General features: G+C 37.1%; 1 protein-coding gene across 1 annotated transcript; it reads right to left on the reverse strand.

Moving 5' to 3' along the window:
• Positions 1–3,785: 3,785 nt before the first annotated feature.
• On the reverse strand, positions 3,786–20,776 carry klhl40b (kelch-like family member 40b). Its single transcript, XM_028804196.2, has 6 exons — positions 19,529–20,776; positions 14,755–14,915; positions 10,594–10,701; positions 9,669–9,854; positions 7,690–7,836; positions 3,786–3,934 (listed from the first exon to the last, which is right to left on the reverse strand). Exons 1-6 carry the CDS (start codon positions 20,648–20,650, stop codon positions 3,823–3,825), a joined length of 1,836 nt encoding a protein of 611 aa, XP_028660029.1. The 5' UTR covers positions 20,651–20,776; the 3' UTR covers positions 3,786–3,822.
• Positions 20,777–21,083: the final 307 nt, after the last annotated feature.

Consider the following 21,083-nt stretch of genomic DNA (forward strand, 5'->3'; position numbering starts at 1 on the left):
CATCATTTGTATGAAAATGTGCGACAGAAGTAAATGTTGTTGTTGTTGTTGTAAAGTGTTTATTCATCTCTGCAATGTGATCTACTCACAAAACTTCATTTTGGAGTGGTCTGAGCTGGCTTCACTGAGACACATTCTCTCTTTATTACATATTTAGTGTAAGACCTGTGAATCCTTCATATTAACAAGTAATTTTACAATCCTGTCAATACTCCACACTGCTCAGAGATGCATAACCTATCACCTGATGCTTTGTAAGGGTAATGAAGACCAGAAGAAGCCTTTGTGAAGGTCTTATTACATAAGAGTAACTGAGTTGAGGTTGGGAGCTTACACTGATACGGCACGTTGTCACATCCACCACACGACGAACCACCTCAGGATCCCAGATGAGGACTCGAGTGCAGCTGTGCAATGGGTGAGGCATACATGCATTTTTGCAGAACCTAAACTATGTGAATTTCCCATTGGGATTAATCTACCTACCTACCTACCTACCTACCTACCTACCTACCTACCTACCTACCTACCTACCTATCTATCTACCTACCTACCTATCTATCTATCTACCTACCTATCTATCTATCTATCTATCTATCTATCTATCTATCTATCTATCTATCTATCTATCTATCTATCTATCTATCTATCTATCTATCTATCTATCTATCTATCTATCTATCTATCGATCGATCGATCGTGCTACCGCCTTTCTATTATGGTAATAAACTGACTAAAATGTATAAAATAAATTTTATTTTTATGGGAAATCAAATGCTGTAGTATTTTTCTGACATAAGTATGGAACTACTAAATGATTAGATCATTTAAAAAAAGGAGAACAGTGACATGTGTAAGTTTCTGTTTTTTAAACTAGATGTTGTTAAACTACATCCTGGTACAGCAACTGCTCAGTTGAGGACTGCAGAGCTCTGCAGTGGGTGGTGAATACGGGTACACAGCTCCCTGCTATCCATGACATCCACACTACACGCTGTCTCAGTAAAGTGAACCGTATCAGGCGGGACCCCAGCCACCTTGCACTGTCACTTTTCACCCTCCTCCCATCTGGGAAGCGACTAAAGTCCTTTTGGACGCGCACCTCCTGGTTCAGGAACAGTTTCTACCCATTCTACTGCAATCAGACTCATGAACAATCGGTAACCTTGTGTCACCTCCACTGCTACTTGCACATATACTTCTGCCACTGTCTCTATTTATTCCTAGGATTCTGGTTTTATTTATTTACTTATTTAAATTCATTTATTGGGTGTTTTTTGTCTATGTTCACTGTGGGCACATGCAAGCAAGTATGTCATTGTACATGGTACTTGTACTTGTACACATGACAATAAAGAATTGAATTGAATTGAAAAGATGGAACAAAAACATGCACCTTCAAAGTTTTGCTCCACTGTATTGAACTGAGCCATGGTGCTGAGAAACTAGCCAAACTTCAGGATATGCCACTGCTTTAATAATGGTAAACACAAAACAATTGTAAATATTTTATTTAGGATTTCATGAGCACAGTATAAAAAACAGATTGTTCACAAATATCTGCAACAAGGTAGGAGATAAAAATACAAGTAACCCTTAGTCCTCTTCCTGTGTTAAGAAAGGCATTTACGTGTTACATATGTTTAAATTTCACAAAGATGAAAGGTGCAGCTTTTCACTTTTTTTTAATGTGCCCTTTTCCCTGAAGGCTCCAGAACCTGAGATTGTTACACAGGTGTTCAGTTCGTAAAAGCACAGACTGTAAAATAACATGCTGCCTGTTCTCACACTTACAGGTCCTGGAGTCCTGCTGCCCTCTAGTGGGTTTTGTAATCATTGCATAAGATTATGCCAGGCGGCCACAGTGGCTCTCTGGTTCAGCACCGGAACCCCACGAGGCTGCAAGTTTTCACACAACCAATTTTTTGTTTTAATTGGATTCCTTCTCTAAAAGTAGTTTTTCAGGTTTCACGGATTTGATTTCTGTCCAGAAGTTACAAACTGGTTATGTTGATTTTAGTGATGTACTGTATGTAGATGGGCAATAATGAACTCTTGGTGCCTTTTAATGTTTTGTTATGGCAACCATTATATACTAATAACACACAAATAGGTAACACTGAAATAGGTGCTCACTTTTACCTTTCAGCGCGGTGTATATGTAAGAATGCAAATATATCTTTGTTTTTTATAAATTTAAATCTCATATTAGTGCACATTCTAAATGCAAAATAAGGGAAGGAAAAGGTCAGCTAATTTAAATAATGAGATCATTTAAAGCTAAAAATTACACTGATTATGAAACTGGTTAGGATGAAAAACTTCCACAAAGGGTCCCGAGGGCTGACCTAGAGAACCATTGCAATGTGGGATATAAGTGCTGGTTCTGAACCAGTTAACAAAAAATAGAAAACCGTGTTAGCATGGAGCACAAAATAAGCAAATAATTATTGTAAACTTCTTTTCTCTTATTTTGAAGGTGACTACTTTGTTAAAACACTCATTTTTCCACACGTTTTTACTAATAATTCCTTAATTGACAGTATAAAAAAGGGGTGTTCCTTCAGCTGAACTTACAGAGCATAAACTAAAGGGGGTGCAGGAGAAACCAAGAGAGTCGCATGTCTGTCTGCTTCCAGGACAGCTCAGAAGTTAATGACCCAGATTAAAGAACACTAAGCCCGGTCTGAGGCCACTCGTACCCCATTTTTTATCCACACCCACTAGAAAATCTCTGTATAAGGACTTTACACACTCACACTCTCTATTCTATCTGTAAACTGCATGGAGGCAAGTCTCTGTTTTCTTTGTCGAACAGTTTGCATCAGGTGGTGTGTTTGCACGCTCATTAATGCCTTTCATTACAACTGCAATTAACTGGGTATTCCATCTGCAACCCCAGCTCTTTTTCATCTCATTATTTCATTATTTCAAAAACAGTTACAGAGATAAGTCCCGGTGAATTGTTATACTCTTCAAATCTGTATCACCCTTTCTATTTATCCTTATCCACTTATTCCTCATATCCATTCATCATCAAATCACTTATCCTTAATTAAAACCATTTCATTAATGGCAGGTCAGAGTAGTAAGGCTGGAGTCAAACCTAAGTGTGTGGTAGCCCATCCCAGGGCACATTATCACACATGCCCACCCTTATTCACACAGGACAGATTTAAATTTGACATGTCAGTGGGATGTAATTGTAGCAGCTATAGAAAAATACATATAAATAGGGTTGAGAGAGTATGCAAACTCCACACAGATGGTGACAAAGCCAAGACTAATTCATGTTTAATGGGAAAGGCAGCCTAAAGTTTCAGTGAGAGCACAAGATAGGAACGTGGCCCTGGTCAGATGCTAGTTCATCTCAGGGCAAACATAGAGTAAGTACAATCGCTTCTTGACCTGTGAGAGGAAACTGGAGGGATGGACATGCATAATTGAAGTATACGATCTTGAGGGAACCATACTATCTGCTGTATATCATCCAGCTGCCTTACATACAAATTATAACTCTTTTAGTTGGTTATTTGGAAAGCATAAACCTGATTGAGTACAAATAAATCCTGGAAACTTGGGGCACACAATTCAATTCATATACTGGCAGCCCACAATAGTTGCTTGTCTGTGAAAGCTGATGGCATCCCATGTTGAGGATGATTTTCTGTGGACCTTAGCAGGCCTGGCAGAAAGAGAGAACCAGAGCTTGTAATTTTAATTTGGTCCTACTGTGTTGGTGGGTGTAATCGAAAACAGCTTAAAAAGTAGTCCTTAAAACTCACTTCAAACCTACAGTATCATTTATTTCTTAAGATGAAGTTACATCTTGGTTAGCCGCAGTGTATTCATGCGAACTGAAAGGATGGTGGCCCCAGAAGCATAACGGATCTCTCGCAGGATACCCAACCACTGCTTTGTGTCTTCTTCAAACCTGGGAATGACATATGACAAATTATTTCATCATGTGTGAGGATAGGACCTGGTGGTGATAACAAGAGAAGGGGTGCAATACCCATAGGTTCATGAAGTTTTTAAAGCTAAAAAGAGTGTGCTTGTTTACACACAGGCTTGGGGAAGTTATTCCTTCCCTTGACTAAGGGGTGAGAGATGTGGAGGCAGCAGTGACCTTGTGGTCCTTAAGATTCACCCTGTAGCTCCAGTTGTATGTTAGTGAAACATTTTTATGTTATTACAGTTTGCATTTTAAGCTGTTCAAATTTCTAGAAATATAAGAGTTGCTGTCTATCTAAGCTGAGGAGGACATTGTAATGTAAATTTTAGACGAACAAAGTGATGTAGTAGTGTAGTACAAAGTTTTAAAAGTTCCAGAATACTTATAGTATAGGGAGACGTGGGAAACTGGTTGTGTAAAAACTGAAAACATTTTGGGGATTGTTGGCCGTGAACCATTTAAGCAGGTTCTCAGACCTATGACCCCTTGAATCTTTCACAACATGAGACTGACCTTTGCATATGAGGGTGATATGAGAAATGAACACATTCTTATTTTTTTAGTGTGGGCAGCTCAATACCTCAAAATGCCTGGAATGAAACAAAAGTTTAGATGTTCCTGAATGTGCGTGATATCGGGAGAGTAATGGCTAAGCTTATAAGTACACTGAAAACTCTTCCTCTTTTGGTTTTCAAGAAAATTTCATACTACTTCCAGAATCCTCTCTTTCTCCACAAGTCTCTTGTCAATTCTGGAAATTTGTGAGTCAATCCTTTAAATTTGCGCACGTGAATTCCACTAAGTTTCTGGCATGGTTAACCTATTGATATCATGGGATCTGTCTTAAATTGGCTAAAAAAATTTAGCTTGCACGTTTTGCCTACTAAGAATCTTTGCATTGTTATAAACAATCTTTATTTTGTACCATTACAGTATGTAAAGTTATTCAGTATTGACCCATTTCAAAATAATTCAAGTTCAGTACTGTGCAAAAATAAACAGTTTATAAATTAACATAATATCTCTCATTTATTGAATGGTAAACATTTACTTAGATGATACTTCTTGCTTATGAAGAAATCCTGGCTGAGGACACAAATTGGCTCAGATTAACAGCCTGTTAACGACAGTCCTGTATGGACTACAGTGACCATCCCTGTGCTAAATCTTTGAAAACGCCAAACATGTCTTTGAACATGTAACTGTTTATGTATTGACTATTAGAAAAATACACTGCCGGCCAAAAAAAAAGTCACACACTCTAATATTTCGTTGGACCACCTTTAGCTTTGATTACGGCACGCATTCACAGTGGCATTGTTTCGATAAGCTTCTGCAATGTCACAAGATTTAGTTCCATCCAGTGTTGCATTAATTTTTCACCAAGATCTTGCATGATGGGTGCATCACTTCATCTGCCTCTCTTCTTACCCTGATGCGCCCATCACTCTGGAACAGGGTAAATCTGGACTCATCAGACCACATGGCTTTCTTCCATTGCTCCAGAGTCCAATCTTTATGCTCCCTAGCAAATTGAAGCCTTTTTTTCCGGTTTGCCTCACTGATTAGTGGTTTTCTTACGGCTACACAGCTGTTCAGTCCCAATCCCTTGAGTTCCCTTCACACTGTGCGTGTGGAAATGCTCTTACTTTCACTATTAAACATAGACCTGAGTTCTACTGTTGTTTTTCTTCGATTTGATTTCACCAAATCACGATCATTCGGGATTTTTTTCCGGCCACATTTCTTCCTCGAAGACGATGGGTCCCCACTGTCCTTCCAGTTTTTAATAATGCGTTGGACAGTTCTTAACCCAATTTTAGTAGTTTCTGCAATCTCCTTAGATGTTTTCTCTGCTTGATGCATGCCAATGATTTGACCCTTCTCAAACAGACTAACATCTTTTCCTCGACCACGAGATGTATCTTTCGACATGGTTGTTTAATAAATGAGAAGCAACTCATTGCACCAGTTGGGGTTAAATAAATTGTTGCCAGCTGAAAGATAATCGCCCATGCAGTAATTATCCAATAGGAGGCTCGTACCTATTTACTTAGTTAAATCCAGGTGGCAACTTTTTTTTTGGCCAGGGGGTGTATATCCTTCCCAAAAAGGCAGTGTCCTAAAACAGTATTAATTGCTACAAGTAAAAGGGGTAACTGGAAAGTATGATCAGAAATGATCACAAAGTTTTTATTTTAGGATATTTGGTAATGTACGGCGTGATAGTTTTCACATTTGTGTTTTTGGGTATAAAACACTCAGGAATTTACCTCAAAATCAGTTGAAGTGAGGCTGCTTTGAAATATAATTCCAGCTCAGTCTTTAGGTAATTTAAATGCAATATTGATTTTGTTTTACTTACTTCACATTACTTATAGTATTTAATGAGAGAAAAAATTAATCTCACGTTTTTATGGAGACAACAACATTTCTAATACAATGGGCTTCAATGGAGACCCACGTTGAACATCCATCCATCATCCAACCCGCTATATCCTAACTACAGGGTCATGGGGGTCTGATGGAGCCAAACCAAGCCAACACAGGGTGCAAGGCAGGAAACAAACCCTGGACAGGGCACCAGTCCACCGCAGGACACACACATACACACACACACACACACACCAAGCACACACTAGGGACAATTTAGAATCGCCAATGCATCTAACCTGCATGTCTTTGGACTGTGGGAGGAAACCCACACAGACATGGGGAGAACATGCAAACTCCACGCAGGGAGGACCCAGGAAGCAAACCCAGGTCTCCTAACTGCGAGGCAGCAGCGCTACCCACTGTGCCACCGTGTCGCCCACATTGAACAACAGCATACAATTTCATAATAACCAAGAAGAAAAATGTAAAGTTCTTTTGTTACATAATCCACATGACAATTACCCAGTTGCATGCTTATAGCATCCCTAACATAAATGTACTTTGGCTAAAGTATTGTTAAGTAAGTCTAATTCAACCAAAGAAATTCTTTTTGAGGTGGCTAACAGACGTTTATGATAGAAATACGGTGAACTGAATATTAACTGTAAAAAGATCTGCAGGATCCATGCTTTTTGATGTTTAAGGTTATATACCACAGAGGGTTTAGATGTTCCCAATGAAGAAATAAAAAGAGAAAGTATGGTAATATGCAGTGTGTCGTGGTTTGGCTTCGGTCGTACCTACCGTTTAATTTTTTGTTTTGTGTCTTTTGCATTTTATTATTGCATTTTTCTCTTGGTCGTTGTTACTTAATTGTTTTGTGAATTACCTTTTGTTAATCTCTTCTGCTACTTTAGACAGAATATTTGGCTTTGACCTCTTTACTCTGTTTTCTGGATTTGTACTTAATAATCTTTTGGGAATTTGTAGTTTAGGGATGTTTTTAAATTCTGTAGTTTTTGGATTTTGTTTCTGAAGTTTAAATTTTGATGCTGTACCGGTTATGGTCTAATATTGGATTAGATGAAGTTATTAAAAGATTTTGTTTTTGGCATTGACTTTTCAGGCCTTTGGCCTAAATGATAATACAGTGAATAGATTTACACATGGGTTTAACATAAAATTTGTTGAAAGCTTGGGAGATGCAAAGGGAATGTTCCAGACCAGGCAAAAGAAAAAATAGCTGTAAGCCTATAGACTGATCATTTAGACAATGGAAATTAAATTGATTATTGTTGCAGATTAACCTGTCAGATGCAATAAGGCTTTAGATTTAATTGAAATTTGGTGGCACTTACTTCCAAATATCATTCATTTCAGTTGGTACAATCTCGTCTGATTCATTGGGAACCATTGCAAAGCCTCCAATGGCATAAAGAGAACCTCCAAGACTGACTAGACTCATGGAGCTGCGCTCTTGTGGGAATTCTGGAAATTCCTCCCATCTAAAGTATGAAGACAAGATAAGAAAATGTTACCAAACTGAACCATTACTCTCAAACTGAAGTGCATTACCTTTAAAACCCATCTGTTTAAACTTACTAAACCACAATTTAGGCATATAATGACAGGAAAGGTTTGATGCTAAATTAATTTTAACATATTCAGAGCAAGCTGACATTATCAACATAAAATGCTAACAGTTTAATCACACACTTTTTACTGTAAGTGAAGCAGATCAGTCTACATTTTATGATTAGGAAAGTGATTTGATATGATTGTTCACACCCTCCGGTTTAAACAATAATGATCTTTTTTCATTTTGCATATTACCTGGATAGGAATTAGTTTTTTAATCTTTTGTATTTTTCTTTATTAGTGGGAATGATGACACCATATGTTCACTGTCTGTCACAGCCATTGCTGAAGATGTAGTTGACATTACAGTGACATTTTATGGATCTTATTGACACCTGTCTGTTTTGGGTCAATGTTACTGTCTAACATCCAAATATTAATCTCTGTCACTTTAAAATAAATAGCTAGCTACATTTTCTATGGACAGATGTAAATAACTATGACACATGTTGGTTAAGGTTTATGGTTTCATTTGTAATTTCTAGCTCTTTTTCAGATAATACTGTATTTTCTTGTTGTGCCTTAGTATGTAGTAAATTATTTATCTTATATTTCTTGCAGTTTTCACTATTAAAATTAACAATTACAGATTTCTCCTGCTGATAAATTGAAAGATTTATGGAGGTATGTGTTTCTTATTGAAGCTGAGTAGGAATCTCACCCCTCCAACTTTTCTTGACCTCCCAGTTTTTAGTAGCCATTAACTGTTGTGCTTCTTTATGTGCAGATATCTTAAAGCCTCTTCGTTGTAAAAATAAAAATTATACCATGTGGCTGAAATTGGTTTCACAGACTTCAGATTCCAATTCAAGTGATGAAAAGATCCATGTGCTATTGTTACTTGTTGGATAAGGAGAATCTGTGGCTAATTTTAGTTCATATTTCTTAAACATAAAATATTTTACAGAAGATTTAAAATCTTTGCTGAAGAGACCTCTCCCTGCATTCTGGTATAGTTAAGGCACAGTACTTACCTTGAAAAGTGATGAATAAGCTAACAATATCATTAAAACTGTGTCGAATAAATAAGGAATTTAATTATTAGCAAATTGAATAGAACTAATGCCATACCTTGTACATATAGTAGCATTTGGCAAGTGATCACCGCTTACAGCTGCCCTATCCCATGTACACCTACAGTAGCTGCAGGACATCTCTCAGTGTGCATGACTGCAGATGTTTCACCATTTTGCCATCAAGTGTGGCTGTGGAATGGTTGATGCAGTAAACTAATTTCCCAATTCTCCATGTGAGATTATGAAATTTCAAAGATGTGTACAGTGTGCTACATTCAAGATATCCAAACAAAATTTCAACTGTCCCAATGAATTTCTGTGAATGAATAAGTTTGCCAAATTTCAATAAAATTAATAGACTGGGAGCTAAGTTGTTTCATGTGGACTGATGGACGGACAGACATGGCTAAAACAGTAGGTGCTTTTCACATTATACAGTATGTAAACATTCCTAAAAACAAATGTAATTTTTTTAAACTAATCAGCATTGTTCAAATTTAATAACAAAGCAATACTGTAAAAATTTGCAACAATACTTATAATTCTGAGACTATCCTCCTACAACTTAAATATATGATAAATCTCACTGTATTTTGGTATGGGTTACCATGAATGTTCAGTGCTAAATATGAGGTGGCATCTATCACTCCAAAACCCATCCCAGTGAAGGCATGTTTTCTTACTTGTTCTTGGCAGGATCGTAAACTTCAATACTGCTAGTAAGCCCAGAGTCTGTCACACCGGCTGCTACAAAAATCTTCCCATTGTGGACAACAGCTCCAAAGAGAGACCTGGCAGTCTTCAGAGGAGCCAAATCTGTCCATTCGAATCTCTTTGGGTTGTAGGCACATACTCTCTTCATACATTTCCTGAATCAAAAATGATTGTTTATTGATATATTAAGTAATACAAAGAAATGTACTGTACATAAATCACTCCAATCACTCACCCATGGCTAATTACATTAGGCTGTACTATTGTGTTTTATTTCCTATAGATGGAAGACATGCTGCTTTGCTGCAAATATGTTGTAAAGCTATCCTAAGACTGGAAATAAAATGATACCAGGCTTCTAGTCATTATCATAATACGATTAGCCTTTTTCAGCTTCCTCTACCAAGTTAGTGTCTAACAGACTAGGTAGTCGACCAAAAGAATGGTCATTCTGTTCGAAAGGTTCTTGTATTGCAACCTATGCTTACTTGGTTAGGCTCTAGCTTCAGTATGACCCTGCTCAGGATAAAATGGGTTTAGACATTAAACACTTCAAAACAGCTTTGGTGTCATTCTGAGTCTGGACATACTGTGCATGTGCAATAAAAAAAGAAATGTGATTGTTGTGTTGTCATTTTTCTTGAATCTTCAATGATACACCAATAAAAGAAAAGGCACTATCACTGGTGCAAGGTATATGCAAACTTACCTTCATTTTTTTTTCGTTCAATAAATGTATGAAATAAGTGTCATCATTATTGCCTGCGAAATGCAATATACTGCATAAAATACTGGAGCAGACTGTTCAGTTGTAACTCAGCTAATAACCTCAAATTACCACTATTTATTTATTTACATTACAACACAAAGACAGGGCAGTAAGCATTTCCTTACTTTCCTTCTCCTTTGCCACCAATGACGTAGACCAGTCCATTGAGAGACACCGACATATGTCCGTAGGTTGTATGTGATAGTGGGTCAGATTCACCCCATTTAAAAGACCTGTTGAAACAGAATATTTTACATAAATGAGTAGAGCTATAAACCTACAGCTACAGATGTACAATTATTTATACAGTTATAATCATACTGTAATATAGTTATGGACATCCAGTTGCAGATGCAATATAACTGAATGCAGTTTTAGACGGATATAATGCAGTAGTTATAGGTGTATATTGTAGTTGTAAATGTATGATAATCTAATATGATTATATCTGTAATGCACTCACAGACATAGCTACAAACCTACAATAATAACACAGAATAAGATTTTTTTTCATGAATAATGTTTGGTGATTTAAAAACCTTCAAGCTGAACACAAAAATTTCAGTTTGACTGTATCAAGTAGGAATTCAGAGAAACATGAAATGAGCTTTTATTGAATTTAGTGTGTTTAACTGATTAATAATGTTGACACAATGCATTAGTTCAGCTGAGCTAAAAAGTTTTGCTGCTGATTTTCACTTGTACTCTGCATTTAAAACTTCTCATTTTAGTGTAGGCCAACATCGATGGATTCCAATTGCACTATGATTCCGCTTCTCCATCATTGCAGTGTCCTGGTGAAATATTTCACTATTTTCATCACGGGCTGTACCAAGATTAGCACGGATGAAGTCCATGTGTGATTGTGGAAATTAATCTTTTCAGAAATGTGGCACTTCATAGATTTGTATGCTTGAAACATGCTGTCAACCAGCTGGATGTATTTTGCTGCTCTGTAGTTGCTAAGAACCATCTCAGCAACATCCTTGAATGCCTTCCATGTGATTTCCTCTGGCTTCACTAGCAGATATCTGAACCTCTTGTCAATGCTGATTTGTGGACCAACAAAAATGCCTTCCTTTATCTTGGCATAAGATATTCGTGGAAACATCTGTCTCAGATATTGAAATCCTTCACCTTCCTTGTTTATTGCTTTCAGAGAACTTTTCATCAGTTCAAGATTTACAATATATAAAGATGAGGCAAAAATATATTCATTAGGTCAACAAGTGGTTTATGTGCCACACTTTTCTACCCTGGAATCAAAGGCTTGAGTTGTGGCCTGTTCTTTTTAACCAAAGGAGACTCTTTAGCATGGCTGTTCCATTCCCTCATGACACAATAGTACAATATTTAGTATATCTGAGTGGCTTTCCTAGTAGCAGTGCCGCTACTCTTAGATCATCACAGGTAATTCACTTGTAGAATTAGATGTAAGCTAAACAGACGAGCCTGATGGTCTCAATTGTATTCTCTAACTTGTCAAGTTTTTTATGTTCTTATGATGTACTATATATATATATATATATATATATATATATATATATATATATATATATATATATATATAGTACATGTGATTCATTTTTTTCTCCCTTTGTGGATCTCCAGCTGCAAATATGCAAACTGTAGCACAGACCTTCTCTTCCATATATATATATAAGTTACCGGCAATGTATGAAAGGCAGGCATTGTATAGAATGACTAGGTAATATATGGAATGCCGAAAATTGGACGTCAAAGTATGAAACGATTAACATTTCACACATTTCCTAGGCATTCTATGCAATGCCAAAAGATAAACCGGTAAAGTATAAAATACTCCCGCTAATGCAAAAAGCAATGAAGTGCAATTCAAAATGCCATTCAAGACTTCCTTGTTGCAACAAGTAGGTTAATTTTTTTCTCTTATTTTTTTCAGTAAAAAAGTTCTGTATATTATTTGATATTTTCGTTTTTCATTCATGTAGTTTTTAATGAAGGCCTTTTCATGACTCTCTTTTCAAGTTTTACTTTTTTGTGCGAAAGACAATTAAGTGCAATTTAAAATAATTTTTTTTCCTTCCTTGTTGCAACAAGTAGGTTCATATTTTATTTTCTCGTTTTCCTCAATAAGAAAGTCCTATACTTTATTTTGTATTTCTTTCTTTTTCATATACGTCTTTTCAATAAAAGCCTTTTCATGACTTTCTTTTAATACTTTGCCTAAATAGCATTTGTCATTCTATATAATGCCTAGGAATTACATACAATGCCTAGGGAAAGTCTATATAATATTAAAATAATTCAGATATTTCATACTTTGCCCAAAAACGGCAGGAGTTCTATATATTGCCTAGGCATTCTATACAATGCCCACGTTTCATACATTGCCGGTAACATATATATATATATATATACGAGGTTCGATTCCCGAGAGGGAATCACAAGCGTTACCTGGTAGGTAACCACCCATACAATCAGATTGTGACACAGACTACGAATGCCGTGAATGTAATTACCCCGATCTACATGCTGTCAAATAAACGAACCACACGCCGTGGTGCAACGTTAGGGGCATCGCCGCTGACGTCCGAGGTTTGATTCCCGAGAGGGAGTGCAGTCGAGTGTGTACGCCTGATGAGCCCAGAATGAGGGCGAAACACGTGTCACGTACTCTTTGCATTTATTTGACAGTAAACTATTTCAACCATTCTATGATCTGCCTCCTCACAAACTGAGGGCACCGTGGCGGATGTTAACAGATTGCTGGCCAACCACAAGCGTTACCTGGTAGGTAACCACCCATACAATCAGATTGTGACACAGACTACGAATGCCATGAATATATATATATATATATATATATATATATATATATATATATATACACTCATAAAATGAGAGGAAATCTTAAAAATAGGTGTTATAAAACACTATGGGATAAGACAATTTAATGGTGATTTTTATGATCACAATACAATACAATACAATACAGTTTATTTTTGTATAGCCCAAAATCACACAGGAAGTGCCGCAATGGGCTTTAACAGGCCCTGCCTCTTGACATCCCCCCAGCCTTGACTCTCTAAGAAGACAAGGAAAAACTCCCAAAAAAACCTAGTAGGGAAAAATGGAAGAAACCTTGGGAAAGGCAGTTCAGAGAGAGACCCCTTTCCAGGTAGATTGGGCGTGCAGTGGGTGTCAAAAGAAGGGGGTCAATACAATACAGTACAGTACACAGAACAATTTCTCAATATAGTAAGAAATAAAAAAAAAAATATATAAATTTTAGAAGTACAGAGCAGAATTTAACAGTAGATGATATATCCCATAATAAGATTTGTATTTGTATAGAGTCATGGAGACCTCATCCTTCTAGCTGCCTCCCCCATTTGGCCATTCCACAGCTGAAACAGTGCTGGGCCAGCCAATCCGATGAAAGGACCCCTCTCTCCCACGATTCCTGCGATCCTCCATCTGGGATGACTTTTCCTTAGGCAGGCAAAACAACTTGGCAGGTGGGCCGTGGCACCAAGTGCCACATTTGAGTACCGATCACCAGGCCAAGATCAATAATTATACAAAACAGTGTTCAGGAAGCAAAATGTTTGTTGTCCATTGTAATCTAATATTTAGAACCAATTAAGTATAAAGGATTTTATATAATGTTACTTATATTTAGTAAATGGACAGCATGCATTTTGTTATAGTATCCACTACACTCAGGAACGGGTTTTCTGATATCTCATGACAGTTTATGTAGTCTTAACCAACAACGGTCAAACAACACCAACTGAAACCCAAAGAACACGATATTTAGTTAAAAATGTACGTATAAACAGTCGTATAAACACTTCAATTTGCTTTGAAAAAGCATTCATATTTCAGGGCAGCTGCTTTACCATGTATTTGCACAAAGCTGGTATTTTGTGACAACGTATTCATTTCCTTATCTGAACACATATTTAAATCCTTTTAGTCCAGAGTGAAAAAAAGACTCTGAACTAGTCTAATCAAAAGGATAAATTATGATCTAACAAATGGTCACTGAGCTTTACTGAACTTGACACACATTGCTCATACTGCATCACTTGACCCACACAAGAGGTACTTGCTAAGCCACTTGAGCTAATTGAAAACCTCTATTAGTCCATCTGATCATATAAGATTTAGACGTCATTAGGTGACATCAGCAGCACATGTTTGGATTGGACTAATTTGGACCATGTTATGCTTTTAAAATGTGTGTCAAAGAAGGAGACTTTAGCTTTTTATTGTCACAGACCACCCTGTGTATCCCTTACGTTCTATCGTAGCACATCACGCTATCCAGAGTCTTCTCTCCTTCCTTCAGTTCCTTTCCTCCAATGATGAAGATGAGATTCTCTGCCTCACCCATACTGAAGAGACAACGGGCAGATGGCACAGGAGGCATTCCAAGCCAATCTGAGCCTATTGGATCGTACTGCAAGAAAGAAAAAAAAATTTAATTATCTCTGTTAGTTAAAGTGGGAGTTGTACCTTCCATTTGAGAATGAAAAAAATATCCTGGGAACTCCATTAGATTAATTCAGTTATGATAACTATTGTTATTGTAAAAAGAGATGGAAGACAGGGAAAATGAACTCTGGTTCATGGTACATACTAATCATTATAGACTGAAAATAATTACACCTAATTCAGCAAAAAAGTAAATATAATCCAAATTGTTCTAGCGTTTAATATGTATGGAATTTTACTAACCTATCTATGTACTATTAGTAGTGTGTAAACTAAAAATTAAGGAACGGTCCCATATGCTCATTTACAATTTTGCCTTACTGCTATTATTGGTTGCTGCAATGGTCTTCACCCATCAGAACAGATATACAAGATGTTCATCCAACTGTTATAGGCTAAGGGGAACCAAGGCCATCACTACTAAGGAGAAGAGTATATTTGGCGATCCAAGCTTTTAAATGGTTATCTAGAGAAGGAATCCAGCAAAACATTTTATTTCAAATCAATACTCTAAAACTATTAAGACATAGGTATATTAAGAGTACAAATCAAACACACTTTTCCACACAGGCTAGGGAGCTGAACTGGTGTTCCTGCCTTTATTTAATAATTATGTGGATAAGAATTTGGATAAAATGTTCATAAGTTAATCAGAGAAGGTGGATGGTCAATCCCAGTGGCATCATGCATAACAGTGAATATGAGTCGATCACAGAACAAACTTGTAAACTCCCATCAGTACCGTCAATGAATTTGGAATTTGAATGCAGTCTGTTGGAGCTATGACCTGTCCATTGTCTCTTTCATATATATGTCTATATTATATATGTATACTGTACAAACTTACTTGTATGTGTGTGTGCTTATAAATGATGTCATGTAGACAGAGTGGATTGTGTTGCTGCTTTGTAGATCTGGTGTCCTGGGTTCTAGTCCTGCAATAGGTCAATGTCTGTGTAGAGTTTACACATTCTCCCCCTGTCTGTATTGGATTTTAATCTGGTAGTCCAGTTTTATTCTCACATCCCCAGTAATGTGCTAGTTAGGTTAACAGGTTATTCCAAATTGGCACTGTGTAAATGTGGCCGTGTCATGTTATTCGGTTACAATGAAGCAAAGAAATGGAGCAGGCATCCAAAAACCTTGGCTTTACTGAAGGTACTCTAACTCTGGTGAAATGGCAGGTTTTGGCCTGCATTGGCCAACAAATTGGGCTAATGCTTATTTATTTCAAAGGTTTCAAAGAAAATAACCAGACTTTGTGTAAAAGGCAAACCCTAAATTGAACAAATCCAAGAATCACAATCCAGAGATGATACCTTTCACAAAGCAGAGGTGGAAAAGCCAGGAAAACCAATCAGAAAAAACATAGCAAGAACAAACAGGAATCACAAAACAAAACCAATATCAAAACTTCATCTTAAGTACTAGCTGGGGCAGAACCCCACCTGCCTAATCAAGTCACCCTGCCTCTTTTGCCTTAACATACAGGAAGTAGAGTAGATAAAGCAAAGTAAAACATAGAAACTTCACACAAAACGGAGAAATAATTAGTAAGCAACACCATATTAAATAAAAAATACATACAGAACAAAACAAAAAGCAGAATTAACATAATGTAAAACGTAATAGTTTAACATCAATGCCAAGAATAACTAAACAGGAAACATATACTTGAGCCAGGAATGTAACCCTGGCTAAAACATACATAATAATAATAATAATATATTTTATTTATTTGTAGGACACAGGACAATAGATAAAACACAGATTCTAAGCAAAACTAAAATACAAAAATTAAAATCAGACAGAGCAATTGTAATCAAAGAGAAAAAGAAGTCTTAAACAAATGAGTTTTAAGTTTAGATTTGAAAAGTGAAAATGATTCAATATTTCTAAGCTCAGATGGCAGTGAGTTCCAGTGCAGGGGAGCAGAGCAACTGAATGCTGTGCTCCCCATAGTGGTAAGACGGACGAAGGGGACAGTAAAGTGGATGGAGGAAGAGGATCTAAGGGTGTGGGAGGGAATGGCAACATGGAGGAGGTCAGACAGATATGTAGGGGCAAGGTTGTGGATATCCTTAAAAGTTAACAGAAGAATTTTGAATTGAATGCGGAACTTAACTGGAAGCCAGTGAAGCTGCTGCAAGACTGGAGTGATATGGTGAATAGAGGGGCTTCTAGTAATGATGCGGGCAGCTGAATTCTGGACCAGTTGAAGCTTATAAAGAGATTTGTGAGAAAGACCAAAGAAAAGGGAACTGCAATAATCCAGACGAGAAGTGACAAGGCTATGAACAAAATTATTAGTGGTGTGTGGAGTGAGGAAGGGGCGAATACGATTAATGTTACGCAAGTGGAAATATGCAGACCGGGAGATGTTATTGATGTGGGACTGAAAGGATAAAGTACTGTCAAGGATGACACCTGTGGGGAAGGGGAGACAGAGGAATTATCAATAACAAATGAAAAATGATCAGTTTTGGATAATGTTGATTTTGTACTAATGATGAGAACCTCAGATTTGTTACTATTTAACTTAAGAAAATTTGAAGAAAACCAGGATTTGATTTCTGCTATGCAATCAATAAGCGAGAAGGGTGGAGAGGAAACAGTAGGTTTGCTAGTGAGACAGAGCTGGGTGTCATCAGCATAACAGTGGAAGCTAATGTTATATTTACAAAAGATATTACCAAGGGGAAGGAGGTAAATAATGAAAGAGCCCACCTGAAGTAACAGCGGTGGGTTGGGATGTGAAAGTTTTAAGGTGAACAAACTGAGTGCGAACAAACTGATAACAGACTGTAAGTGTGTGTGAATTTCACATAGTATCAGTGAAAAGTTGGTACATACCCAGAAATTATGTTTTTGATGGAAATTGAAATTTTTATCAAGATATTATTAAATTGATTTAAAAATATAGCCATTAGTAATGTTTCTAATGACTGTTACTGCTTGAAATGACTGATTTTAAATTTATTATTCACATAAGGCTGCAAAGCTGTGTTTTCACCAGCCATTCCTTTAGTGTCCTAATGGTCAACTCCCTTAGCGTATCTTTAATTTAAGTGCTAATTGGTTATTAGAGAAACCTTGGTAATTGCATTAGTAAATCAGGAACCTGTTGTTTTATTCAATAAAACATGTAAATTGTCTCTCCTTGGATTGCAAGGTACTGGAAAACCTAAACTTTAGTTGTGGGTTCAAAAATGGCCAGAATGGAACAACTTTCTCAAGAAACATGTCGGCGCATTCTTGAAAAAAAAAAAAAGGTATTTCATGTGACAGATTGCCAAGAAAGTGAAGATGTCATACAAATGTGTCTTGAGAAAAGAGGGCTAACTGGATGTGACCAGGATAGAAAAAGAAGGGGAAAGCCCATTTGTTCAACTGCATAAGAGGATTAGGGTATCAAAGTGTGCAGTGTGAGAAACAAATGATTTTCAGGTCCTCAGTTGACTTCTTCCTTAAATACATGCCAAACACCAGTGTCGTCTGTAACAGTGAAAAGACGACTCCAGGATGCTGACCATAATACTCTTTCTAGTCATCTTCCATCCAATATCTGTATACTTTTGTCCATTTTAATCTTTTCTTTTTATTTGTCAGTTTCAGATAAGGCTTTTTCTTGAAACTCTGGCCAGCATCTCAGAATCATGTTATCATTGCTGCACATGACACTGATATTTGGGGTGTGTTTAAGTAAGAAGCCAACTGAGGACCTGTAAGGTGTTTGTTTCTCAAACTACACCCTGATGTGCTTTCCCTCTTATGCAGTTGCTCATATTTTTCTATCCTGGTTAAGTCCACTTTGCTGTCTTAACTAAAGAATTTGTAAGAAATTACAATTTAATTTTGTAATCTGTCTCATGGAATAACCATAATTCTACAAAAAAAAAAAAACACACACACATACACACCACACACACAACAACAACAATAAACTGACATTCTTGCTGTATCATTTTGGCCCTTTTGAACCCTGAACTAAACTTTAGGTTTTCCAGCGCCTTATAGTCCAAGTGAACAGAATGACAGATTTCATCAATGCTAATTTAATTGCAAAGGTTTCTCTAATAACCAATTAGCAATAACCCCAAAGCTTGTATATTCCTTATTTTAAATTGAGACCCTGTTCTGGGTTTGTCCCCCACTTATGACCATTGCTGCTGGTGTCAGCTCAGTGTTTCTCCCAAGGTGAAAACCAACAAATCTGAAAATGATGGAAACACATTATTACTTCTACCAATAAGTTAAATAATGAAACCAAAATAAATTAAATACATAGAACTGATCTGTTGTGTGAATTTTGTGGTATAAGTTATAGTTGCTCCCTTGTGTTACAGTTTTTCATTATCTGAACTAAAATGTGCCAACCCAGTCTGTAATTTCAAATCATGTGTAAATCAATGTGAGTTGTTCACTTATATTATGAATGGCTAAACCAGAAAACAATCTACAAATTAAAGGTTAACATTTTTTCTTAGAGTATAGTTTTGAATTTGTATATTAATCGACTTAGCAAATATCCTACATTTTTTTTCACCTGGCAAAACAATAAAAGACATAATATCATACCTGTAAAAAGAAAGAGCTGAATGGATCATCCTTATTATCTTCATTGTAGTAGAGCCCTCCTGAGACAAAGATCTGATTTTCCTTGGTCACCAGACTGCAGTGATTTTTAGGAATTTGTGTTGATAAAGAAGCAATGTAACACTCATTTCCTATGGGGTCATAGGCCACTGATCCCATGTCATTAGTCATGAAGATCAAGTCCTTGAGGAACATTCCAAATCTCAGGTTATCATTTAATATTCCTGGAAGAAAGTTTTCTTCTTCTTCATCTTTTGTACCATCTCCACCCTTCTTGTCAATACTTTTCTTACTAGTAGCCTTCTTTCTTTCGGGAAGTTTTCCTGCAATGGCATCTTTAACCATTTGAAGCTTCTCAATAATTTCAGGGTTGGACTTTATTAATGCGTGCTTCTCGACCTTTGTAGCCAAGTATTCACTATTAATCAGACGAAAGCGGACACAGTCAAGTAGATCTGGCAGCTCCTTGAGTCGGCTGGCTTTGTCCACAGCTACCCAATCCATAACCACCTCAAAGACCGCTTCTTCTTTTTCAGTGTTTATGGAGTCAGCTGTGATTATCGCTGCCAGCTCATTGGGTGCCAAATGAAGAAAGTCTTCATCTTTTGAAATCATCTGGAAGCGTTCGCAGATAAAGTCTCTAGCAGATATTGCAAGACGTGGGCAATCTAACATCAAGCCAAGCCTGAAGACTGCCAGGCAGTTACTTAAACCCAGTCGCTTCTGTAGAAAAGACACACAGACGGTAAAGATGGAAGGCACCTGGAACATATTAGCAGCTGCAAAAATATCCTGGACATTTTTTTCATTGATCTCTATTTCAGAGGTGTAGATGTACTTAATGAGTAGTCCCATAACTTCTGGTTCCACCTCTTCCATAACTATTTCCTTCTTTTTGCTCTCCTCCATATCAGACAAAAACATGGCCCGAAAGTAAGGGCTGCAGGCTGCCAGGACAAGTCTGTGACATCGAAACTCTTTTCCTTTGACTTTCAACACACAATCCACAAACTTGTCTGTTTCCAGCAAGTCATTGAGGCCATCTTGAAGTAATGTCTGCTGGTACAATCTCTGTTCTTCATCCTGATCTGTAGGTAGGGCCATGGTGGCTTGTTTCTTTAATGATATCCTTCCTCACTCTCTAGGCTTTGGGAATGTGAAGCTCCTTCCCAGGATGAGCTGAAAGAGAAATGTGAGCGGCCGTCTAAGCAGCAGTGCCTAGGCACACTTAGGAAGTCAGTTCTGTAACTATTTCAGCTGCTTACTGACTTCTATTTATAGCAGAGAACACAAAGCAGGGAAACCATATTGGAGCAGATGTAGGGTGAGGCCATTTTCAGCCATGACATCAATCATACAGAGTTAACAGGTGATCTTCCTTCACAAGTATAGTGTAATAAAAACTCACAAGAGTCAAAGGTTGGACCAGGAATCAAATAGAAATGACGATTTCCTTGACCAAATGATTCAGAAAAACATTATTGGCGCTCTAAGTCTATAAGAAATTAATATGTTATGAGTGGTGACCTAAAAAATG

Source organism: Erpetoichthys calabaricus, chromosome 6 (assembly GCF_900747795.2).
Source record: "Erpetoichthys calabaricus chromosome 6, fErpCal1.3, whole genome shotgun sequence".
Lineage (NCBI taxonomy): Eukaryota > Metazoa > Chordata > Cladistia > Polypteriformes > Polypteridae > Erpetoichthys > Erpetoichthys calabaricus.

What these genes read in the sequence shown, in the direction of transcription:
- klhl40b (XM_028804196.2), bottom strand. Translation starts at nt 20,650, where the DNA reads ATGGCCCTACCTACAGATCAGGATGAAGAACAGAGATTGTACCAGCAG. An exon ending in GTGATGTGCTACGATAGAAC is followed by an intron (nt 10,702 to 14,754) that starts GTAAGGGATACA and finishes CTGTTTCAACAG; the next exon opens with GTCTTTTAAATGGGGTGAAT. An exon ending in GAAATGAATGATATTTGGAA is followed by an intron (nt 3,935 to 7,689) that starts GTAAGTGCCACC and finishes TGTCATTCCCAG; the next exon opens with GTTTGAAGAAGACACAAAGC.